Here is a 20033-nt window from a genome sequence, read left to right on the forward strand (position 1 = left end):
ATAAAAGACTTTACTTGCTGGTTAGTGGTTTAATGTGTAGCACACATCAAATAATAATTTAATGGTAAAGCACCTATAGATTAAGTCCAAATTTTTGACGCTCTTAAATATTAAGCTACTTTTTATATGGGTAATATTTGGAGCGTACAAAGGGTGAAAGACCAATTATGTGGTGGGAATTTTTTGTTCTTTGTCTATATTGTTGCGCAAGGATTTTGTGCGCAACATTCAAGCCCCGATATAAGACACTTAATAACAACGGATTGCAATAATATTTACATGCCTGTGTAGATAATTCATTTCTCGATAATGTTCCGTAAAAATTATGTAATGACACTTTGAATTTTGCACGCCTGAGCAATTTAAATCCAACCACTATTCAATTTTTCAATATCTCTCGATTCGCTCGTTGTGTAGATATAAATCGATAACACGACCTCGATGTAAAGCATCTGGTTTAAAGTGGAAGAATAAACAGCGTAAAATACAGTTTGCGTTCGTCTGTTGTGGTGCAGCGCGTTACATAGTAAACCGATGTTATACTTTTGTGGATTAATTTAGCATTGGTTTTTTTCTAAATTGACAATTAAAAAGTTCTGAAATAAATTACATCTTTTATTTTTATACTGTACATAAATAATATTGATACAGATCGTACAGTATACCGTCCTTTGTAACGTAGAATGTAAGTACATAAAACAACACAGACAGAGGTGCGAAAAAGACATGCATAAACACTTGCTGAAACTTAGAACAGTGAATAGAAACTGCACCATATCTGTTTTGAACATATGCTTATTAAATCGACAAAGATTAGCATACTAGATCTAGTTAGGTAAAAGTCGGTGTTAAAAGATCATGTTAAATAAAATTACGCGTACACGTTACACCGTAATGCCTTCTTCTGATTGGTTCATATTTAAATCAGTTTCATGACATGGCTACAGGTCAGTGATTGTTTTGCGATTTAAGCAGAAGTTTAACTGAAGAATTTATGCCTTTCTAACTTCGAATCAACAATATTTGATGTAAAAATGGACTTCTGAATTAAAACTGAATGAGTTGGTAATGTTATTTTGCAATTTTACGCAAATTGATGAAAATTTAAACTTTCTGGTTTCCACCACAAAAAAGGTCCTTCAACGATGAGACGTTCCAAAGAATTTAGCCCATATAAAAAGTATCTCTAAATTCTTTGCGCGTCTTATAAATGAGACTACTATAGATTTAATTGTATCAGCAAAATAAAAATTCAATTATAAACACTTTTCATGTTAAGCACAAAGTCATATAAACAAACTTTTTTTTTATAATACTAAAAGTAAAACAACAAGTTGAACAACTACAGAATAGTCAAATAGTGAAAATATTATTGTTCTGCTGTACCAGGTTGATCAATACAAATATGATTTAATGTTTGCTCACTTCAGAAAACTATTCCATGTTGGAATATAGACGCTACTAGATCTTACCGTTTAAAAACGTCTAATAATATAGGCTAGTCTTTATCATAGTCTAAGACATAGACATAGTTTGTGAATGTCAAAAATAATAACATAGTTAAAACATCAACATTATTTCTCAACATTTCGTTCCAGTAGCAATAACCACGCACCTGCTATGCAAATTATTGCGCAATCGGTGTTCAGGCAAAAAGTTGACCGAAAAATGTGGGGTGTTTTTAACGCTTCACTACGAGCATGAAAGAAGTAATCCAAATGAAAAATTTGCATATGTGGGAGGAGATATGTCCAAATAAGCAGTATCTGACCTTGCCATGACCGGAAAATAAAAAATCATTGCTCAAAAGTGAAAGTAAAAAATTCGAAGGCCAATATTTTGCAGAAAGAATGCAGATTCACTTGAAATTTAGCTTTTAATAAATCAATTATTGTGTTTTTTAATAAATTCTAACCATTTGAATCAGGTATATGCGCGTGAAATAATATATATTTATTTATTTCCAACACCACTATTCCTGTGCAGTAGAGTTACTCCCCTTTACGCGGAATTATTACATTGTTGTTACGGTGAATTCGGGAGCGATCTTTTGAGCAGTTTTATGGATATCCGTACGATAAACACACTATTTGTTTGGCAGGAAGAGAAATCGTCTCATTTGGTGTCGATGCAGGTATGAATTCACTTAAATCACCTAAATTATTGTGTTAATTATGTCAAAGAAAATCTGTTCCAGATCGTACCCGCGCCATGTCGTACCGGACTTGTCTTCATTTGTAACAAATGTAAAATGTAACTTCTGTGATTGATCATAATCATAAACTTAAAAGCTAAGTTACGTTATTAGTTTTAAGTTGATTATACATTTAGGGAGCATTATAATTCACACACCATCTCATTATTAGTTTTGTTAACGTGTTAAAACTGCTATAATTAATTTCAGTTCTTATTTCATTTACATGATTAATATACAAAAAATAAATGGATATTATTATATATAAAGGTTAGGTTCTAGAATTAACCTTTGCAAAATTGAGGATGCAATGCTAAGACTCGGTTATTATGTGTCGCAGGTTTTGTGCATACCGGTATTGAAATTCTATTTTATTTACTTTTTATTTTATAGAGAACATGACTGACAAAGATCTATTGGACAGTGATTATTATGGGATTTCACAAATACATGAGCACAGTTACATTGTGGTAAGTAACATTTTAATCAGTTGCATGTTGAAGACATTGAATTTGATGGTTAACAATTATATCCTGAATTTAAACTTAATTATTTAATAATACAGAATATACACATGCCCCTACTGTAAGAAATAATATTATTGTTGGAAATGTACTTTGTAAGTATGATGACAAAAATATGTATGTGTCTGTTCATTTGCATAGATATCGGACTCTGACGAGACACAACCACCTTCACCTTTTGGTTGACAGGAATATTCCAGTGAAAGATCAGTTATTTAACAGCCTTTTTGACAAACAGTATGTGTGACTGCATCTTATTATTAATTTTAATATTACTATTAAAATAAAATTGGAAATTACTTCAGTTGGCAAAGGAATTCCAGTTATTTCATCATATGGCACTACATTAAAAAGATGACTTAAATGGATGAAATATTAAATGCCCTTACAATTGGCTAATTTTGATCTCAGCATGATTTTTTAGCAAACTTTGAAAAAAGAAACATTGAATCAGTCAGTGCCCCAGATAATTATTTCGGTAATAGGGTTTTCACCCACTGATTTTGAAAAATAGGGTGATTTCATTCTTGGAATAGGGTGAAATGAGTTATAAGATGCATACAGTAAAACCATTGCTGCTTTACTTCTGTTGAAGCTGCACACAATTGTATTGATTCAATAAAACTGTAAACTAATATAATTAACTTTAATAAACTGATGTTTCATAACATCTTTAATCCTTAAAACTGTCAATAATATAAACTTTAAACTTAAAAAAAATCGATAACACGAATGATTCGGCACTTATTGACTCTTGCTTTCTTGGTTCGATAAAGTTAGCGATCGACACATATTTTTGCGCAACAATTGCGGAAGTCTTTCTCTTAGACATTTTTATTACGCATCGTATTAGAAACTGAAAGTACAGACACTTTACAAATATTTGCACAATGAACGACGGATTAAGTCAGATTGAAAACGCATGTATGTCGTCGTAAATAATTTTGTCAGCCGCTTTATTTAACTATGAAATCTAGTCCGCAGAGCGTTTGAATAGCTTTGACAGTTTTATTGCCCCGTCATCCAGGCGCTTGCTGAATAAAAGCGTCGCCGCGTAACGAAAATAATCACAAAAAATACCGAAAATGAGCAAAGTTTTTTCGATCAAAGCTATTGTATCGTACGCATCAAATAAGACGAATGTGCGTAAAAGGCAAATCGGGTGCGTTTTCAATACGCATGATATTGTATTTCTTTGCGTTTTTAAACATTTTAATAGGGTGAAAGACGCAGATACGCAGCTTATCTGGGGCACTGATCAGTAAAAGCTTGTAGAAAACATTTGCGGTTAAATGTTCTGTTCTTTCAGTTTGTCAGTATCACTTAATTAATAATTGCATGCAGTGCACTTTTATATTTCAGCATCTTTGGAGTTCCTTTCATGAAGAAAACAAGCTCTTAATTAATGTATCGACAATGATTTACTAAATCCAAGAAGTTGTTTAAAGATATTGAGCTGTTACATACATTCGCCTATTATGAGTTCGAAACTTCTTACAGTAATTATTATAATATTTTTTTAATTATTTTATTATATGTTTATCTTTTTTTGAATAGGTGTGTGTTAAACTATTCTAACAAATAGTGTTTCTGTTTCATCTTACAAAAGTACATAAGATTTAATTTAGCAATGCATTGTCGATCTTTCAGAATTCCTGGTGCTGCCATTCCTAATCAACCGACATATCAGAATTTTGGATAAGAATTCAGATTACTGGCTGCATATTCAACCGTAAGTGTTTTTCCTGTTCAATTTAACTGCTAGTTCATAAATAAAATTTTGTTTAAGAGAAATAATATTTCTTAGAAAATGTTCTTAAATACCAGGTTGTATCACATTTGTATTGGATGGGTGGGGCAGTTGTACATGTTTTGGATAATGTTTTTTTTTTAAATACTAACCAAATAAGTTTTTGTTTTTTCAACATTTATTCTTGTTTTGTTGTACATTATTTCAACTGTGATATTGAATCACATGCAAATTTGCAATTTAGAAAAATCAACTTTTTATTGTCTATTTCAGGAATTTTTGGGTCCTGGGTTGGTGGGGGGTAACGTGTTTCAGACCAGAATCCTGCCGGACCATCCAATTGCAAGGACATCTAACATAGCTGAAATGTATCTGTAATGAATTATTAAAAGTTTGGATAAAAAATGTGTTCTTAAATCATTATTTTAAACAAATTATACACCCAGGTTGACTATTTTGAAAAAATGAAAAATGACAATTTTTACACATGGGATTTTTCAATGTTTCCGCATTCACTAACATTACTTTAGACAATGTAATATAGACAAACCATACATATTTGGAAATGGTTTACTAATATCTATCAGAAAATGTATAATTTTACTGGGTTTATGTCAATTTTCAAAATCAGTGGTTATTGCTAGTTCCAGTAAATTTGTTAATATGAAATTCTTTAATGTTTGAGATATTTAGATAAATTATTACCCCGTAGTCAGCATATGCTGAGATTTCTTGCTTTTGTTGGTGGACATTTTATTTCAGTTGTTTTACGTCCACCATTTTAACTAAGCTTCGTTTGGTCGTCTATAGTTACCAAAGGGCTATAATACCCAACATTTCATTGGATGTTAATTTATATGAAAATATTTGGTTTGATGGCAAACCTTATGCTTACGGGATGTCAATGCTTAATTCACGAGCCAGGCGAATCTATTTTATATTGTTTTTCATCAGGTGAAGCTTTATTTTACAATTATACTGTTATTATTGTAAATTTTCTATAAAAATACATAAAGTTTCCATTCTGCAATGATCCAATCAAAATGCGAGTTTCATTAGCGGGCACCTGTCACGCAACCTCATTTTGATACGAGAATTACGTTTCCGATAATTTTTCAAAGATGGCGACCGTAAGTAAATATGAAATGCGAATCGTTGAAATTTAAAATGATCTTGTACTATTATTGTGCAGAAATACGCTTCGTTACTTAGCCATTTTGTTGATTACAAACCAATCTCCTATGTGTTTGAATACAGACTCTTCCGATATAAAAATAGAGGAGATTTTCAGTGTTTAAAAAAGAGCGCCGATCTTCGTTTGAAATTTTGCATGAAGAGTGAGACCGGTTAGCGTAAGACAGAGTTATCGTCCTTTCATTTGATGATTTTTGTTAATGGTTTTATTTATTTTTGATTCAGACTGGTACCAATGAGACAACTTCAAGCAAAGGCAGTATCCCAGGTATGAATTGTATATGGATAAGTATTTCTATTGTAATAACACAAAGCTCCAATGGGTGATCTAACCCACAACTTTACGGAGTGGAAGTCAGACACTCTAACCACGTCGCTGAAAAGCTAATGCAACAGCAAGGCTGTTGGAAGTGACCTTAAATCACTACAGTTCTCCCCCTCCTAATGTTTCAAGGACATGATCGCTACAGCATGTCGAATTGACACTGCTATAGTATCGACCGCTTCACAAGCGGCTCCTTGAAGCCATTAGACAGCTCACACCCAAGTTCCGAATCACATTTAGTGTTTTCCTCGTAGCCATTATTGTAATAACACTGTGCTCCAATTGTGGATCGAACCCACCACCTTCGGAGTGGTAGTCAGACACTCTAACCACGTCGCTGAAAAGCTAGCTCAACAGCAAGGCTGTTGGAAGTGACCTTACATCACTACACTTCTCTCGGTGAATTACAATACTGTTTAATAACTGAAATAAGGGAAGTAATTTATAGAATGTTTATGTCTTTTTAGTTTTGGTTACTTAAAGTAAGCTGTGTTGCACCACTTGATAAAACGCCTCGGAGTGAGTGACGCTGAATTTTATCGCCTTGATAAAACCAGTAACTAAATCCTCTCTTGTGGGATTGTTTGTTTAAACATTAAACCAAGTGGATATCAAACCCAGGACCTCTTTGTTGCTAGGCAATCGCCATATCTACCATCACGGTTGTCATAGGTAATCAATTGCTATTATTCAATCATGTTGAAATTTATTAAAGAAATCAAAGCATGAACAGGTACAGTTTGGGTGTTTTGAGAATTTGACTGCATGCTACATATTGTCAACACACTATTCTGATTCTGTGATGCATTTTTATGCCCCCAACCCCCTGAGCGATTGAAGAAGGTGGCATATACCACCACCACATGTCAAGTCAAGTAATATTTATTTATAAAGTCGGGTATATAAACAAATTAACACAAGCTCTGAAGAGCGTAAGCCTTTTAAAACCGACTTATAAACTCAACATTTACATGATAACACAATGGCACATACAGTATACAGTTACAGGCTTTTTCTGCCCTATGCCACGGGTCCGAAATTCGGCCCCATTCCCAATGCAAATCTAGTTGTTTTTTTCCCAATTGAAACAAAAAATTCCCAATTCCAAAAAATTTTTTTTTTTTTTTAACCTTAAAATATATGAGTTAACCTGATCCAGTGTAGAAAATAGAAAGTATTGCATACTTTAATTATTTGTTGCCTTGCATTTGTTTTAAAAGCTGTAAAATATGTTAATGATTATTTAAGACTTTTCATATTTTCCTCAAAATCCAGCACTTCGCGCGATTTTTTTCACCTCAAAAAAGGTCAGGCCTTTTTCCCAAATTCAGATTAAAAAACCTGCACTTATTACACATGTTCATAATATTTTGTAAAATTTTAATAATAAGTTATCAAAATAGTCGTTATTTACCAGTTAACTTATTACACATGTTCATAATATTTTGTAAAATTTTAATAATAATTTATCAAAATAGTCGTTATTTTCCAGTTAACGGCTTCTTTGAAATAAAAGAAACACTTTCTACATGCGGTAATTTTTCCCAATTGAGCCAATTTTGCGATTAATTTTTTTTTCACGACGCGAAATTCCCAAAATTCCAGTGGCGTTTTCCCAAAATGGAGCGGAAAAAGCCTGAGTTACATAACTTAAGACACATTATTAAAATGTTAAAACTGTTTAAACATGACAAATGAGCAATACATGGCAGCATAATATTGGATAACGAAATCGATTATTTATCAAACCAATCAATAAATTAATTATATAGGTAATTAGACAATCAAAACAATCATCCAAGCAATCTGCTAAAATTGAAACTACTCAAGCACATATCTGAAGATACAGATTATAATTGACTTATTAATCATGGATATTTAAGCACAATAATGACCGAACAATATGTTTAGCGCAATAAGGTTTAATATCACTAATTTCAGTCACAGGCAGCAGCAGGGCTAGAATTTAATTTTTCTTTCTACAAGCAAAACATTGCGAGCAGCTTAAATACCAGCTAGCAAAATCAAAACCATTCTCGCAAATTTTGCTGGAAACATAAATAAAAGAAAGTTTGGACATTAGTTTAGTATTATTAAAACTAAATAAAATATGACATCTACCACAAGTTTTGGTGTTATCTATGAAGTTCTTTTTCCCACTTTTTAACTGTTTTCGTGGAAGAATTAAATTTCCGTTTTTTTTTCTCTCAACTCAACGGTTAACTTTTCTTTATATTTCGTATTGTTATTTCAATCTGTGGGAAAAAAAGAAACTAGTTATTTTTCGCTTTGACGACATGACTGTTCAGGTTTTTGTCTTTTATAGTGAACATGTGTGGATAATCAACTGTTTCATCTTCTTTGTACCAATACTATCCGCATATATGTACTATAAGTATACCAGTCTACATACAAGGTGCGAGCTTCCGCATATGGGTATTCGGACGTTCTATTAGTTGACCTGCGGTTTAGCGTTCACAACGTCGAGCGCATTAAGCAATATAACTTTTATTTTCACTATTTCTTCACTCGCTCGCAAAAAAATTCTAGTGGCTTAAAACTTAACTCGCAATCGGTATTTTTCACTCGCATTTTTCGAGTGTGCGAGTGTTAATTTCGAGCCCTGAGCAGTATCATAAATTTGACTTTTTTGACTTAATGTTGACTTTTCAACAACGAATACTGACAAAAATACACAGTATGCAGTCATTGAAATTCAGATTTAAATCTACAAGCAAGTCGGGCTAGTACTATGGGAATTTGAACAAGCCCGAGTCAGATTTTACTAGCCCAAACATTTTTGTTAAAAATGCAGATAAACATAACATAAAACATCCAAAGAAGCATTCATTTATTCAATCTTTAGAATACAATACAAATCTCTTATTAATTTCATCACCATCCAAGTTAGCTTCCTCGTCATCTGAGCCAGCCTCTTTCGGATCCTGAAATAAGAAGAAATTAATTTCACACACGGATTTCAATCAAATCACAATTATAAATATATACATAAAGTTTAGGTAAAAAAATAGCAGAAATGTATCCCATCTATCCATGTAAAGGAGAGAGCAAACCTAGTGAACCACCAGAAAATATATAAGCAATTAAGTGCCAGGTTATTCTACAAAAAGCCAGTTGACAAATGCGTCAATCACAGTTACCTCAGATAAGCATTCCTCAACGACGTACTTGAATGACAACTGTTCGGCCATCATTCTATACATAGATGGTGACGTCACTACGTTATTGTCACCTCTATTCTTAGACGCATCACATTCCCCTGGTTTGGGGAATTATGCTTCCGCCAAAATGGTTCTGCATAGGAATGAAAAAGTTAATAATGAAAGAAAAACCGTTCTTTATTGTGTGTTTAAAACGTAATGCTGTTTAAAGAAATGTTATTTAATTATGTTTAAATGTGATTTTTAATCTCTATTCAGACTGATAGCGATTATTAGAAGTATGATTACCTGACCTTTCGCTTTTCACTTGTAAAAGAAGTGCTACCCACAATTCCTTTCGCGTTAGTACATAGGTCAGTAAGACCGGTGTGTACAAAATGGTTCGGCCATTACTCTCTGTGTCCCAAATGCAACGCAAAACATTTATTATACATAATAGCAATCCGGGAACCACAAAACCATGCGCTTTATGCGCAGTGATTGCCCAGCACGTGTGCACAGTGTGTTAAAACATAAGCGGTTGTTGATTTAAGCGGCTCAAAACTTTGTTTACAAATATTGAAAATGAAAGTGGAACTTGTTTTCTGTTTAATGAATTGTACAAGCACGTCGGGCTTGTAATATTGGATTTCCTACAAGCCCGAAAGAAAAAATACTAGTTTTTTGCTGTCGGGCTAGTGCGAATTTCGACGACTGAGTATGAAAAAATAACCCTCGTATATGTATTATATATACACAAGGTATGAAACGCACTATATGCCTATTGCTGAAAGATTGTGGAACACTGGACGTGGCCTTTTTCATCGAAAACACACATGTTCCCATGCAGTTGCCGACAAAATGCAACTGGATTCGTTAAAGACAGTAAAAGCAACGAAATTACACTTCTAACCGATCTCCTACATTATTTAAGGTAGCGCACCCAGAGCTCCAGATAAGGGTCGTGTTTTCGTAATTACGAATTATTTTCAAGTCCGTTACGTATTTATTTAAAAATCTTGTCGTACCATTAAGAATTACAAATTCAAGTTACGAATATTATTTTTGTCATTGGTTCGTATCGATTTTTATTGAGTTCTTTTCGCGTATTAAAGATCTTTGCGGTGCTTATATAGAATGGTTATCGGGTTTGTTTAACAAAGCGCATTTTTTCCAATAAAAGCGGCGTATACAGTCTATCTGTCAAAAAACAATGGCGGCGCCCTTAGAGCGTCCTAAAAACTGCAAAGCGTCCAAAAACACGCTTTTAACATATTGCGCGCAAAGTGAGCCGAAGTTAAATGTTTAGAAAGACATTATAGAAATGATCTTATACGATGTTGTATGTTCAGTTTCCGACACAGTCGGAAAAGCTAAACAAAAACGCGACGGGTCCAAACTTAAACACACAAAAAACATTCAACGAGTGGAAGGGACAAGTCCCGTGGCTTATCGTTGAAAAGATTGAAGGGAAGACCCGTTTTAATTGTGAAATATGTAAAAATTCATCTAAGGCATGCAATCTAAGCACAGTTTGGGCATATGAAGGTATTTGAAAAATAAAATTGTATAATACTGAAAAGACACTGTTGAACTCATATAAATAAAGTTGCTGGTATGTTTATTTTGTTTTTTTGTTTGCATGAAAATAACCATTATTATTTATTTTTAGGTCATTTATAAAAAATAAGAATTATTTTACAAAACTTAGTAGTAACGTTAAGAATAAAATTTCAGAGTTAAGAATTCTTTTTGAAAATCTGGTAGTAATTTAAGAATTTCACAAAACCTTATCTGGAGCTCTGGCACCTCTAATGGGCACATATCCAAATATAATTTAATTAAGTATTTTCCTAATCAGCATCATTTCACTGAACTACATGCAAATTTGTAGGTAGGCTTTCCATGCTTTTAAAAAAAATATACCGATATTTTCAAAACCACCCTCACGCTCGGCTTTTGTCCAGTTTATTTTCACCCCTGGGGTATATACAAGTTCCATAATTCATTCAAATTTCCAAATATGGTCATGCAGTTGGTGTGTACAGATGCAGTAAAGGGGTTTAAAATTTAAACAACATGAAATAAGTATTATTTTACAGACATTTATTTTTTACAAATTTTAATCTATGGAATAGCGCCATGATTTCAGCCAAGTGAAAATTGGGTCGGTTAAAAACAAAGTGTCATAAAATTTAAAATAGTATCATTTAAGTTATATTCTAAACTTAGTTTTAATAGAAACACTATATACAGCAAAAATACCAAAAAATTAGACAGATTTACCGTTTACTTTTTTAAATAAAAATAAAAATGCAACATGCATCATTCGTATTTTCAGCAGTAAATTAATCAATTTAGCCATAACGTTGTTTTAATTTTAAAAATGGAGGATGTGCATACAATTTTCAACATATTTAACAATAAACATAGCTTATGTGCTATATTAAATCAAATTACGTTAGAAAAGAAATAAAACACGTCGCAAAAAGTATGCTATGTCGGCAGGAATCGAACCTGCGCGGGAAGATCCCAAAAGATTTCTAGTCCATCGCCTTAACCACTGGGCCACGGCAACTTCACATCAGTGCAACCTTTTATTAGATATGCATAAGTCAACAGGTAAAAAGGAAATCGTATTTTTCAGATGATAATTGGATCAAAGTCAATATTTAAAGTGAAAATAATCTATTCTAAATGAATGAGTTAAACATATATCAAAATTCGAAGTTTGAAAAAAAAAATGCATCTCTCGGAAATAAGCGATCATTGAAGATCAGCAATGATCGTAAAATAAATCGTGGGAAATCATTAGAGGTGCGCTACCTTAATTAGGGGGGCAAATTTATGATACTGCTGTCTGTGATTTCAGTGTGTATTATATATTATGAAAATAAGCATTAAGACACATATAGTATTTTATAATCCTCTGGAGAGGGAGGAGGCTAAACTATAGATACAAGTTACATACATGCATATCACATTATAGCATAATCTTGAAAGAACTTGGTAAGAAATCAATTAAAATAAATAAAACAGAATATAGAACTAAAACTTAAAACTTGTGGGGTATCTGTGTATCTTGACCATGAAGGCCTAAAAGGAAATTAAATAAGGCACTGAAGATTGAAATAATCACAAAGTGTGATCAATAAAGAGATTTTAAAACACGTATCCCCCCAAAACAGATTTGGAGAAAACTGATCAGCAGCTACCTCACAGGAAACTCAAAATCCATATAGTATTGCAGCAGATAATTGGCTAATAAATCAAATAAATTCCTATTTTTGCCAGAAAATTTGCCTTATATTGGCCTTCAGATTTTTTTCTCTCAATTGGGAAAACTATTAATACAAGCCCGATAGCAAAACTATTAAGGATTTTTTTTAGAAAATTCACATTATGGAATCTTCTACTTGGGAAGTTGGGGTATTTTTTAATTTAATTAAATTAATTGTTCAGTAAACTGAGATCCTTACATATGCAACTTTAGGGCCTTGTTTGATACTCAGAGGCCATTTGGGGGGGGGGGGGGAATGCAATTGGGATTTTTTGGCGCGAATGGTCCACTCAATTTGGAAAAACTAATTTAATATAACTCATGATAATTCAAATTAAAAGAACAAAATCATTTTATTTATAATTATATGCTTTGTAAGATGTTATTTAAATAATATTAAGGTACAATAGACATTACACATTTCTTTGTTTTAAAAAAAAATTATTGGGATTTTTTATACAATTTCCGCTGCCACGTCGCACTAAAACCTTAACATTGGCTCTAAAATTATAGTGCTTCCACCTACAACTTAGACACTACATATGTAGCTGCACCTTGATGACTTCTACATGCCACACCCATTTTTAGGTCACTAGGTCAAAGGTCAAGGTCACTGTGACCTCTGATATAAAAAAAATCTTCTGACAAGCTTTTATTTATTCAAAACTGCGCCCGCAGCCGAGCGTTGGCATCCTCTTTGCAGTGCACTTGTTAAGCATTTGTTAGCAAAATAACAACACTAATTTCCCAATTTTAATCATAACGCAGTGATTTTTGCCAATCCAAAATGGTGAAAAAAACACTGACATGAGATCGATGTTTCAGATACTGACAAAGACTTTGACCCATCTGCAGACATGCTTGTTCATGACTATGATGACGAGGCTACACTGGAAGAAGAGGAAAACTTGAGTGGTGCTGAGAGTGTGACAGAGGAGCTCAATGATTTGGAACAAGTAAGTAACATTCACCATCACTATAGTTGACTGTCTTTTTTAATGTACCTGTCACCATTGTGATGACATTTGATAATGTTTTTAGTATATTTGAATGTGTTGGTGTAAACAGTATAGCGTTTGTGTAATCATTTGTACAAAATCAGTGCTCCAGCTATGATTTGAAAAGGGCATGGGGGCTGTTTTGTCAAAAAGGAACTTTAAACATGCAGAATTTTGTCAAAAGGGCACTATCGAGCGCGCAGTCGTATCTGGAATGCTCCCTACTGCATATTAATTTTTATGTTATTAATAATTGTTTGCATATATTATTCCCATTATTATTCAACCATGCGAATAAAATGTCTACAACGAGGAATACATTTATTACAATGTAATAAGAGATTTATAAATTATCAATATCCCACACACAGGATTACCCTCAAATATATAAATTGCTTTGGGCCTGTGAACAATCATGACCTGACACCCATCAGGCTTGTATATTTGGGCCGTGCTCTGTGAAAAGGGGGCTTAATGCATGTATGTAAAGTGTTGTCTGCACAGGCTTATCAGGGACCAGTGTTCTCTTCACTATTTTGGGAATGGGGTCGGGTCCCTTTGAATCGAGGCGTTTTAACCAAAATAAGGAAATTAGTGTTTTAAAGTGCTTAAATCTTAAATTTAATAAAGTGTAACTTGTAGAGCTGGATGAAATATTGTTTTTCTTTGCAACCTTCCATTGAGAATTTTTAGGTCCCTTTGTGCAAAAATATACTGTTTTCCATTGGGAATAGGGCCTGACTCCGGCCCCCATTTTGAACAAAAAAACACACAGGGGAAGTCACTCTGCTATTATGATATTTTCTGTGTTAAGAAAGTCTCTACTAAGCAAATATCCAGTTTGGGCGGAAAGTGTTGTCAATGATTAGCCCTATGAAAAAAGTATATATTTTCCCCAAATGGGACCTAACAATTCCCAATTGAAGGTTTCAAAAAAAAGAATATATTTTTTAGGTAACATTTAGTTAATCTCCCATCCAACACTACAAGTTACACATTCAGTGCTTTCCACAGGATATTTGTCAGGCGCCCTGGGGCTGATAGGGGTGGTTCGGGTAGAGCAGGGGTTTTTATCTGATTTTGGGGAAAGGGCCTGGCCTTTTTTGAGGGGAAAAAAATTGCGCAAAATGCCGGATTTTGGGGGGGGAAATCACGCGAAACGCCGGATTTTGGGGAAAATAAGGAAAGTCTTAAATAATCAATTCAACATATTTTGCTGTTTTTTTAAATAAAATCAAGGCAACGGATAATTTAATTATGCAATATGTTATATTTTCTACACTGGATCAGGTTAACTTATGTATTTAAAGTTTAAAAAAAAAAAAAAAAAATATTTTTTTTTATTTTTTTTTTAGGGGAAAAAAATGAAGTCTGGGGGAAAATTTACCTGCTGAGGGGAAAAAAAATCTGAGGGGAAAGGGCCGATTTTCGGCGGGTCCCAAAGAAGGAAAAAAAGCCCTGGGGAGGAGTGTCCCCTCCCACCGTTGATTTTTTAAAAATTTAACGTGTCATTTCACGTTCTGTGGTGTGTTATAACACAAAGAAAAACAGTGTCAAAAGACGTCATTTGGTGCGCTATGACTCTTCAAGAAAATCCCCCAGTCATTTAAAACTCTAATATAGTTTGTTATATTGTTTAATTGTTTTAAAACTTTCCTGCACAGATAGTAAAATCCCGACTTGAACGATTCCCCAATACATCCGTTTCAACCCGACTCTATTATTGTATACTTACATGTACTACTATTCAAGTTTCTATTTATTACCCGATAATCCCGTTTTTATTAATCACTTTCTGGTAAATCAGTGATTTTTTTTGCTCAAATTTACAGCCGAATTTCGGCTGCTTCCCAATCGCAAAAATACACGTTTTTTTCCCAAAATTCTGACCAAAATTTCCTAAAAAAAGCCCAACTTCAAAAAAAAAAAAAAATTTTTTTTTTTTTTTTTTTTTTTTTTAGAAAGAAGTCTCATATAACTTAATTATGATTTCTTAAATCTAGGTCTCAACTTTATTTTTTAAACATCTTACAAAATATTTAACTTGAATTTAGTCATTTTTGTCCATAAGTCATTCCCAAACTTGCCACTTTTATTGATTAAAAAAAAAAAAATTTGACCAGACTCCTTTTCTAGAAAAACTCCCTGAACATGCACTTAAAAACAATATCCCTTCTGTTACTTATAATCCTATTTATAATGCTTAATTTTTCCCAATTTCATGGTTTATCGCGCTATTTTTCCCAATTTCACTGTTTATCACGCTAATTTTCACAATTCAAAAGGCACAGGCTGTAACAAATTATAGCAAAAAAAATCACTGTAAATATTTACGATAAAAGCTCTCAATTATTTCTTTAACACAAATCCTTGCCATTTTTCTATAGTATCAAATAAATTTTAAGTGACTATTTATAGATTTGATGAAATAATGTCTTTGAACATGTGTCAATCTGACGCGTAGTGTGCTTGTTAAAACGCTCAATACACGCACGCTTTCTAGTTTCTATGCAAATGACGCGACGAGACGTTGTACATGCTGCATAATTTTCGCACTCTTTTTAATTGAGAAAAAGATTTGACACAAAATAAATTTGAAGCAAGAATATTTTAACGTTGCGGTAACATTTACATTCGGAAGTGTGTTTCAGATTAAAAAACGCTTTAACATCGACTTACGGGAATGGGTTTCGGATTTCAAATTTACTGTGAAACCATTATTAATCGTCAGGCATTTTTTTATAAATTTCGTCAGTCGACCGATCGGCTAATTTAAGATCCTTACGAACAATCATGCTCTATGTTTGAACAAAAACAAACACTAAGTTGAACAATATTTTAAAACTTTACCGTATACATTAGGCATTAAATTCCAACATAATCCATGCACACATTCACTGCTGTTTCGTAATCAAGATTAATCCGGTTTTGACACAAAGTGATGTAGATTACACAAGGTACTTAACTGACACGTTACACTTCTTTAAAACGCGTGTGCAGTACAGCTGTATCGAATGCGTTGACTTCGTTTATGTAGAATGGTAATGAATTAGCGCTAATTGTTTATAACTTTATTACCCATTAGGTGCATTGTGTTTTTCAGGGGTGTTGCATATTAGCCATCACGCAGCGAATGCCGATGAAAGACAATAAACCAAATGAAAAGATGACGATGTGTGATCAACATGCGTATTTATCACAAATTGATAAAGAATATTTTAATTGCTGTTTGTTGTTTGATTGTTTGCCCATAACCACACTTATTACTATTTTATATGTATCAATTTATTTATTTTTATATTATTGACATTATTGATTTATATACCGGTAGTTTACTTTTTTAGAACAAACACACACATAGAGTTTATAATTTTAATGTTGATATCAGAATAAAAAAGCATTTTATTTGAAAAAAAAACATTGACATTTGAGGCCAATTACTGTTCCTAAAATTATCAAAAATGTACGATGCAAAACGCTTGAAACTTTATTGAAAAGTGACAAATTAATTTCCTAACACTAGTTATAATCCATATTGTTCGCACCTTCCCTAATTGGTGCCGATAAAGGTACGATTGTTATCAGTATGGCAATTATAATAATAGAATAAGACTAATTGGCAATTGGCTTCGTTGTTACAAACACTCGTTAACGGTTATTCGATCCCACTTGTCCGCTAATCATAACAATGAACGTGTGAATGGCATACATTAAGAGGGTCCATTACTGTCCCTTGAAAACAAAACTAGTTAATTGGCATGTGACAAACAGGCCCCACCTCCTGCAGTGATTCTCAAGTGTGCTCCCGCATTCGAACCACGATTTTTCGCAACTGCGATTGATCGCGAATATGTATTTCACACAAATCGGATATTTTTTTAAAATTCAAAATCAGAAATTGGCGAATTTAAGTGCTGACGAAATCGTCATTTTTATAAAAATGACGAAATTTTGTGCTGTCGAAAATAAATGGTTTCACAGTAATTATTCCCATTTGAGATTTCAACAAATATAAACAGTTGTGTTATGAATTCAACGATAATTTGTTTAAACACTTTACATGTCGAATAAATGTTTTGACGGAATTATACACGAAATTCACGTTGTCCATGAGGATTGCGGCCGGTTGCCATCATCAGCAATATACGTATCAATTATCGGACGAAACATTTACAAGTGTGCGTATTTAATTCAACGAAAATTTGTAAGCGCATTACGTGTCGAATAAATGTCAGAAAAACGAGGTGAATCAGTTCTATAAATGGATATGATGAAATATACATGTACTGGAATTAAATTGTTATTGCATAATTGTCACTGGGAGTTATTTGCACAACTTACTCGCTATGAGCAATTAATTGTTTATCACTTGCAATTAATTTCTCGTATTTATTATGAGTCATAGGTAACACTTGTTTACAGTAAAAAGGTGTGATGATGATGCCCGAAACCGTCTTTTATGTACTGTACTGTACTAGTTACTGGTTTTATATTACGTACATGGTACAACTTCTTGCTATTAATCAAGCTGCGATAAACTCTTACTTCGTGCTGATGTCAATCAAAAATAATGGTCGATAGCTAACCCCGCCCTCATAAGCATTCGCGTAACCGATAGGACAATGAACATCACAGTTTGACGACTGTTAATTGGCATGTGACAAACAGGCCCCACCTCCTGCAGTGATTCTCAAGTGTGCTCCCGCATTCGAACCACGATTTTTCGCAACTGCGATTGATCGCGAATATGTATTTCACACAAATCGGATATTTTTTTAAAATTCAAAATCAGAAATTGGCGAATTTAAGTGCTGACGAAATCGTCATTTTTATAAAAATGACGAAATTTTGTGCTGTCGAAAATAAATGGTTTCACAGTAATTATTCCCATTTGAGATTTCAACAAATATAAACAGTTGTGTTATGAATTCAACGATAATTTGTTTAAACACTTTACATGTAGAATAAATGTTTTGACGGAATTATACACGAAATTCACGTTGTCCATGAGGATTGCGGCCGGTTGCCATCATCAGCAATATACGTATCAATTATCGGACGAAACATTTACAAGTGTGCGTAATTAATTCAACGAAAATTTGTTAACGCGCATTACGTGTCGAATAAATGTCAGAAAAACGAGGTGAATCAGTTCTATAAATGGATATGATGAAATATACATGTACTGGAATTAAATTGTTATCGCATAATTGTCACTGGGAGTTATTTGCACAACTTACTCGCTATGAGCAATTAATTGTTTATCACTTGCAATTAATTTCTCGTATTTATTATGAGTCATAGGTAACACTTGTTTACAGTAAAAAGGTGTGATGATGATGCCCGAAACCGTCTTTTATGTACTGTACTGTACTAGTTACTGGTTTTATATTACGTACATGGTACAACTTCTTGCTATTAATCAAGCTGCGATAAACTCTTACTTCGTGCTGATGTCAATCAAAAATAATGGTCGATAGCTAACCCCGCCCTCATAAGCATTCGCGTAACCGATAGGACAATGAACATCACAGTTTGACGACTGGAAAGTTACCTGATACATCCTTGTCAGCATTTAAATGACTGTGTAATGTGGCTAGAATAATCGATATGCGCATCATACTATTCTCCTATCAGTGGATTATCCATTACCCCATGTGGATTCTCCATTACCCCATGTGGTGTTTATGGCGATTACTTGTGAAAGTAGGTACCGAGTGCTCTTTTAAAACAGGGAATATTGATACACTAATAGAGAAACTTTGATTTTTTTTTTTACAATCTCCACTTTCTTTTACTGAAAAATACAATGATCGGAAAATTTCAAGAGCCCCGGGGACTCTCGAAATTCAAGCGCCCCGGCGAGGGTTCGTTAAATGGCCTGTGGAAAACCCTGATATTATTAAATTGTATTTTTAAACACTTAAATCCACATTTTTGAAGCATTTGTTTTCAAAAAACACCAATTTCTGTCAAAAATGGTGACAAAACACTGTTATTAAGACATTCTTATGTGTGATAGGGCCAATGTTAGGCCCATGTTGTAGAAGGAAAGAGAGCCCTATGTTCATGTATTGGCCATCACATTCCAGGAAGGGAACATGCCTCTAGAGCAGCTGCTGGCGAGGTATGGAGCACAGACAGCCGAGGAGGCCAGCAACAACTCTCTGGACTCCCAGGGACAGGACACACGGTCCAGCAGTGAGGAGGAGATACTCAGTAACCAGGTTAGTACCCGGCCTTTTTCTGGCCATTTTGAACAATAATTCTTTAGATTTAATTGAAATAAAATAGAGGTATAATAATTATTAGACACTTCTTTAAAATAAAATCCAAGAAGTTTTGTTTCAAACTTGGAATTGTTTCTACCAGTTATCTTTAGGAATACAGCTGAAAAAGGCCTGAGTGCCAACCTGCAGGAATAGAAATAGAGGCATCTTTCTGCATTGTAATTGAGGCAGTATTGACCCATTTTTACATGACATTGAAACATCTAGTTTGATTGTACAGTCCCCACACATTTGCTGTGTCTAATTATTTCTTGGATATTACACACAAACCCTCCATGAACATAAATATATCTGAATGTATACATGTACAGATCAGA

General features: G+C 33.5%; 2 protein-coding genes and 2 long non-coding RNA genes across 8 annotated transcripts in view; 2 read left to right on the plus strand and 2 right to left on the minus strand.

Moving 5' to 3' along the window:
- Positions 1-5339, minus strand: part of LOC127850206 (dynein axonemal intermediate chain 4-like) — a 37452-nt gene extending 32113 nt beyond the window's left edge. For both annotated transcript variants that reach the window (XM_052383068.1, XM_052383067.1), the window contains exon 1: positions 5174-5339. In XM_052383068.1, coding sequence (XP_052239028.1) covers positions 5174-5220 — 47 coding nt within the window. In that variant the 5' untranslated portion in view covers positions 5221-5339. The remainder of the gene's footprint in view (positions 1-5173) is intronic.
- Positions 1593-5205, plus strand: LOC127850210 (uncharacterized). 2 transcript variants are annotated; one of them, XR_008035128.1, is made up of 5 exons: positions 1593-2134; positions 2588-2664; positions 2860-2955; positions 4369-4450; positions 4742-5205. It is a non-coding gene; the product is annotated as an uncharacterized LOC127850210 (long non-coding RNA). The 2 variants fall into 2 exon arrangements; XR_008035127.1 differs by lacking the exons at positions 1593-2134; positions 2588-2664; positions 2860-2955 and adding an exon at positions 3725-3880.
- A 212-nt stretch (positions 5340-5551) lies between the features above and the next one.
- The window catches only part of LOC127850207 (mesoderm induction early response protein 1-like), a 33451-nt gene continuing 18969 nt past the window's right edge, over positions 5552-20033 (plus strand). The window contains exons 1-4 of one of the 2 annotated variants that reach the window (XM_052383069.1): positions 5552-5598; positions 5888-5930; positions 13254-13384; positions 19519-19653. In XM_052383069.1, the coding sequence (XP_052239029.1) occupies positions 5590-5598; positions 5888-5930; positions 13254-13384; positions 19519-19653 (318 nt within the window). In that variant the 5' untranslated portion in view covers positions 5552-5589. The remainder of the gene's footprint in view (positions 5599-5887; positions 5931-13253; positions 13385-19518; positions 19654-20033) is intronic. The other variant, XM_052383070.1, reaches the window with a different exon arrangement.
- Positions 8825-9697, minus strand: LOC127850211 (uncharacterized). 2 transcript variants are annotated; one of them, XR_008035130.1, is made up of 3 exons: positions 9463-9697; positions 9149-9302; positions 8825-8932 (listed from the first exon to the last, which is right to left on the minus strand). It is a non-coding gene; the product is annotated as an uncharacterized LOC127850211 (long non-coding RNA). The 2 variants fall into 2 exon arrangements; XR_008035129.1 differs by having other exon boundaries at positions 9458-9695.

This window comes from Dreissena polymorpha, chromosome 11 (assembly GCF_020536995.1).
Source record: "Dreissena polymorpha isolate Duluth1 chromosome 11, UMN_Dpol_1.0, whole genome shotgun sequence".
NCBI lineage: Eukaryota > Metazoa > Mollusca > Bivalvia > Myida > Dreissenidae > Dreissena > Dreissena polymorpha.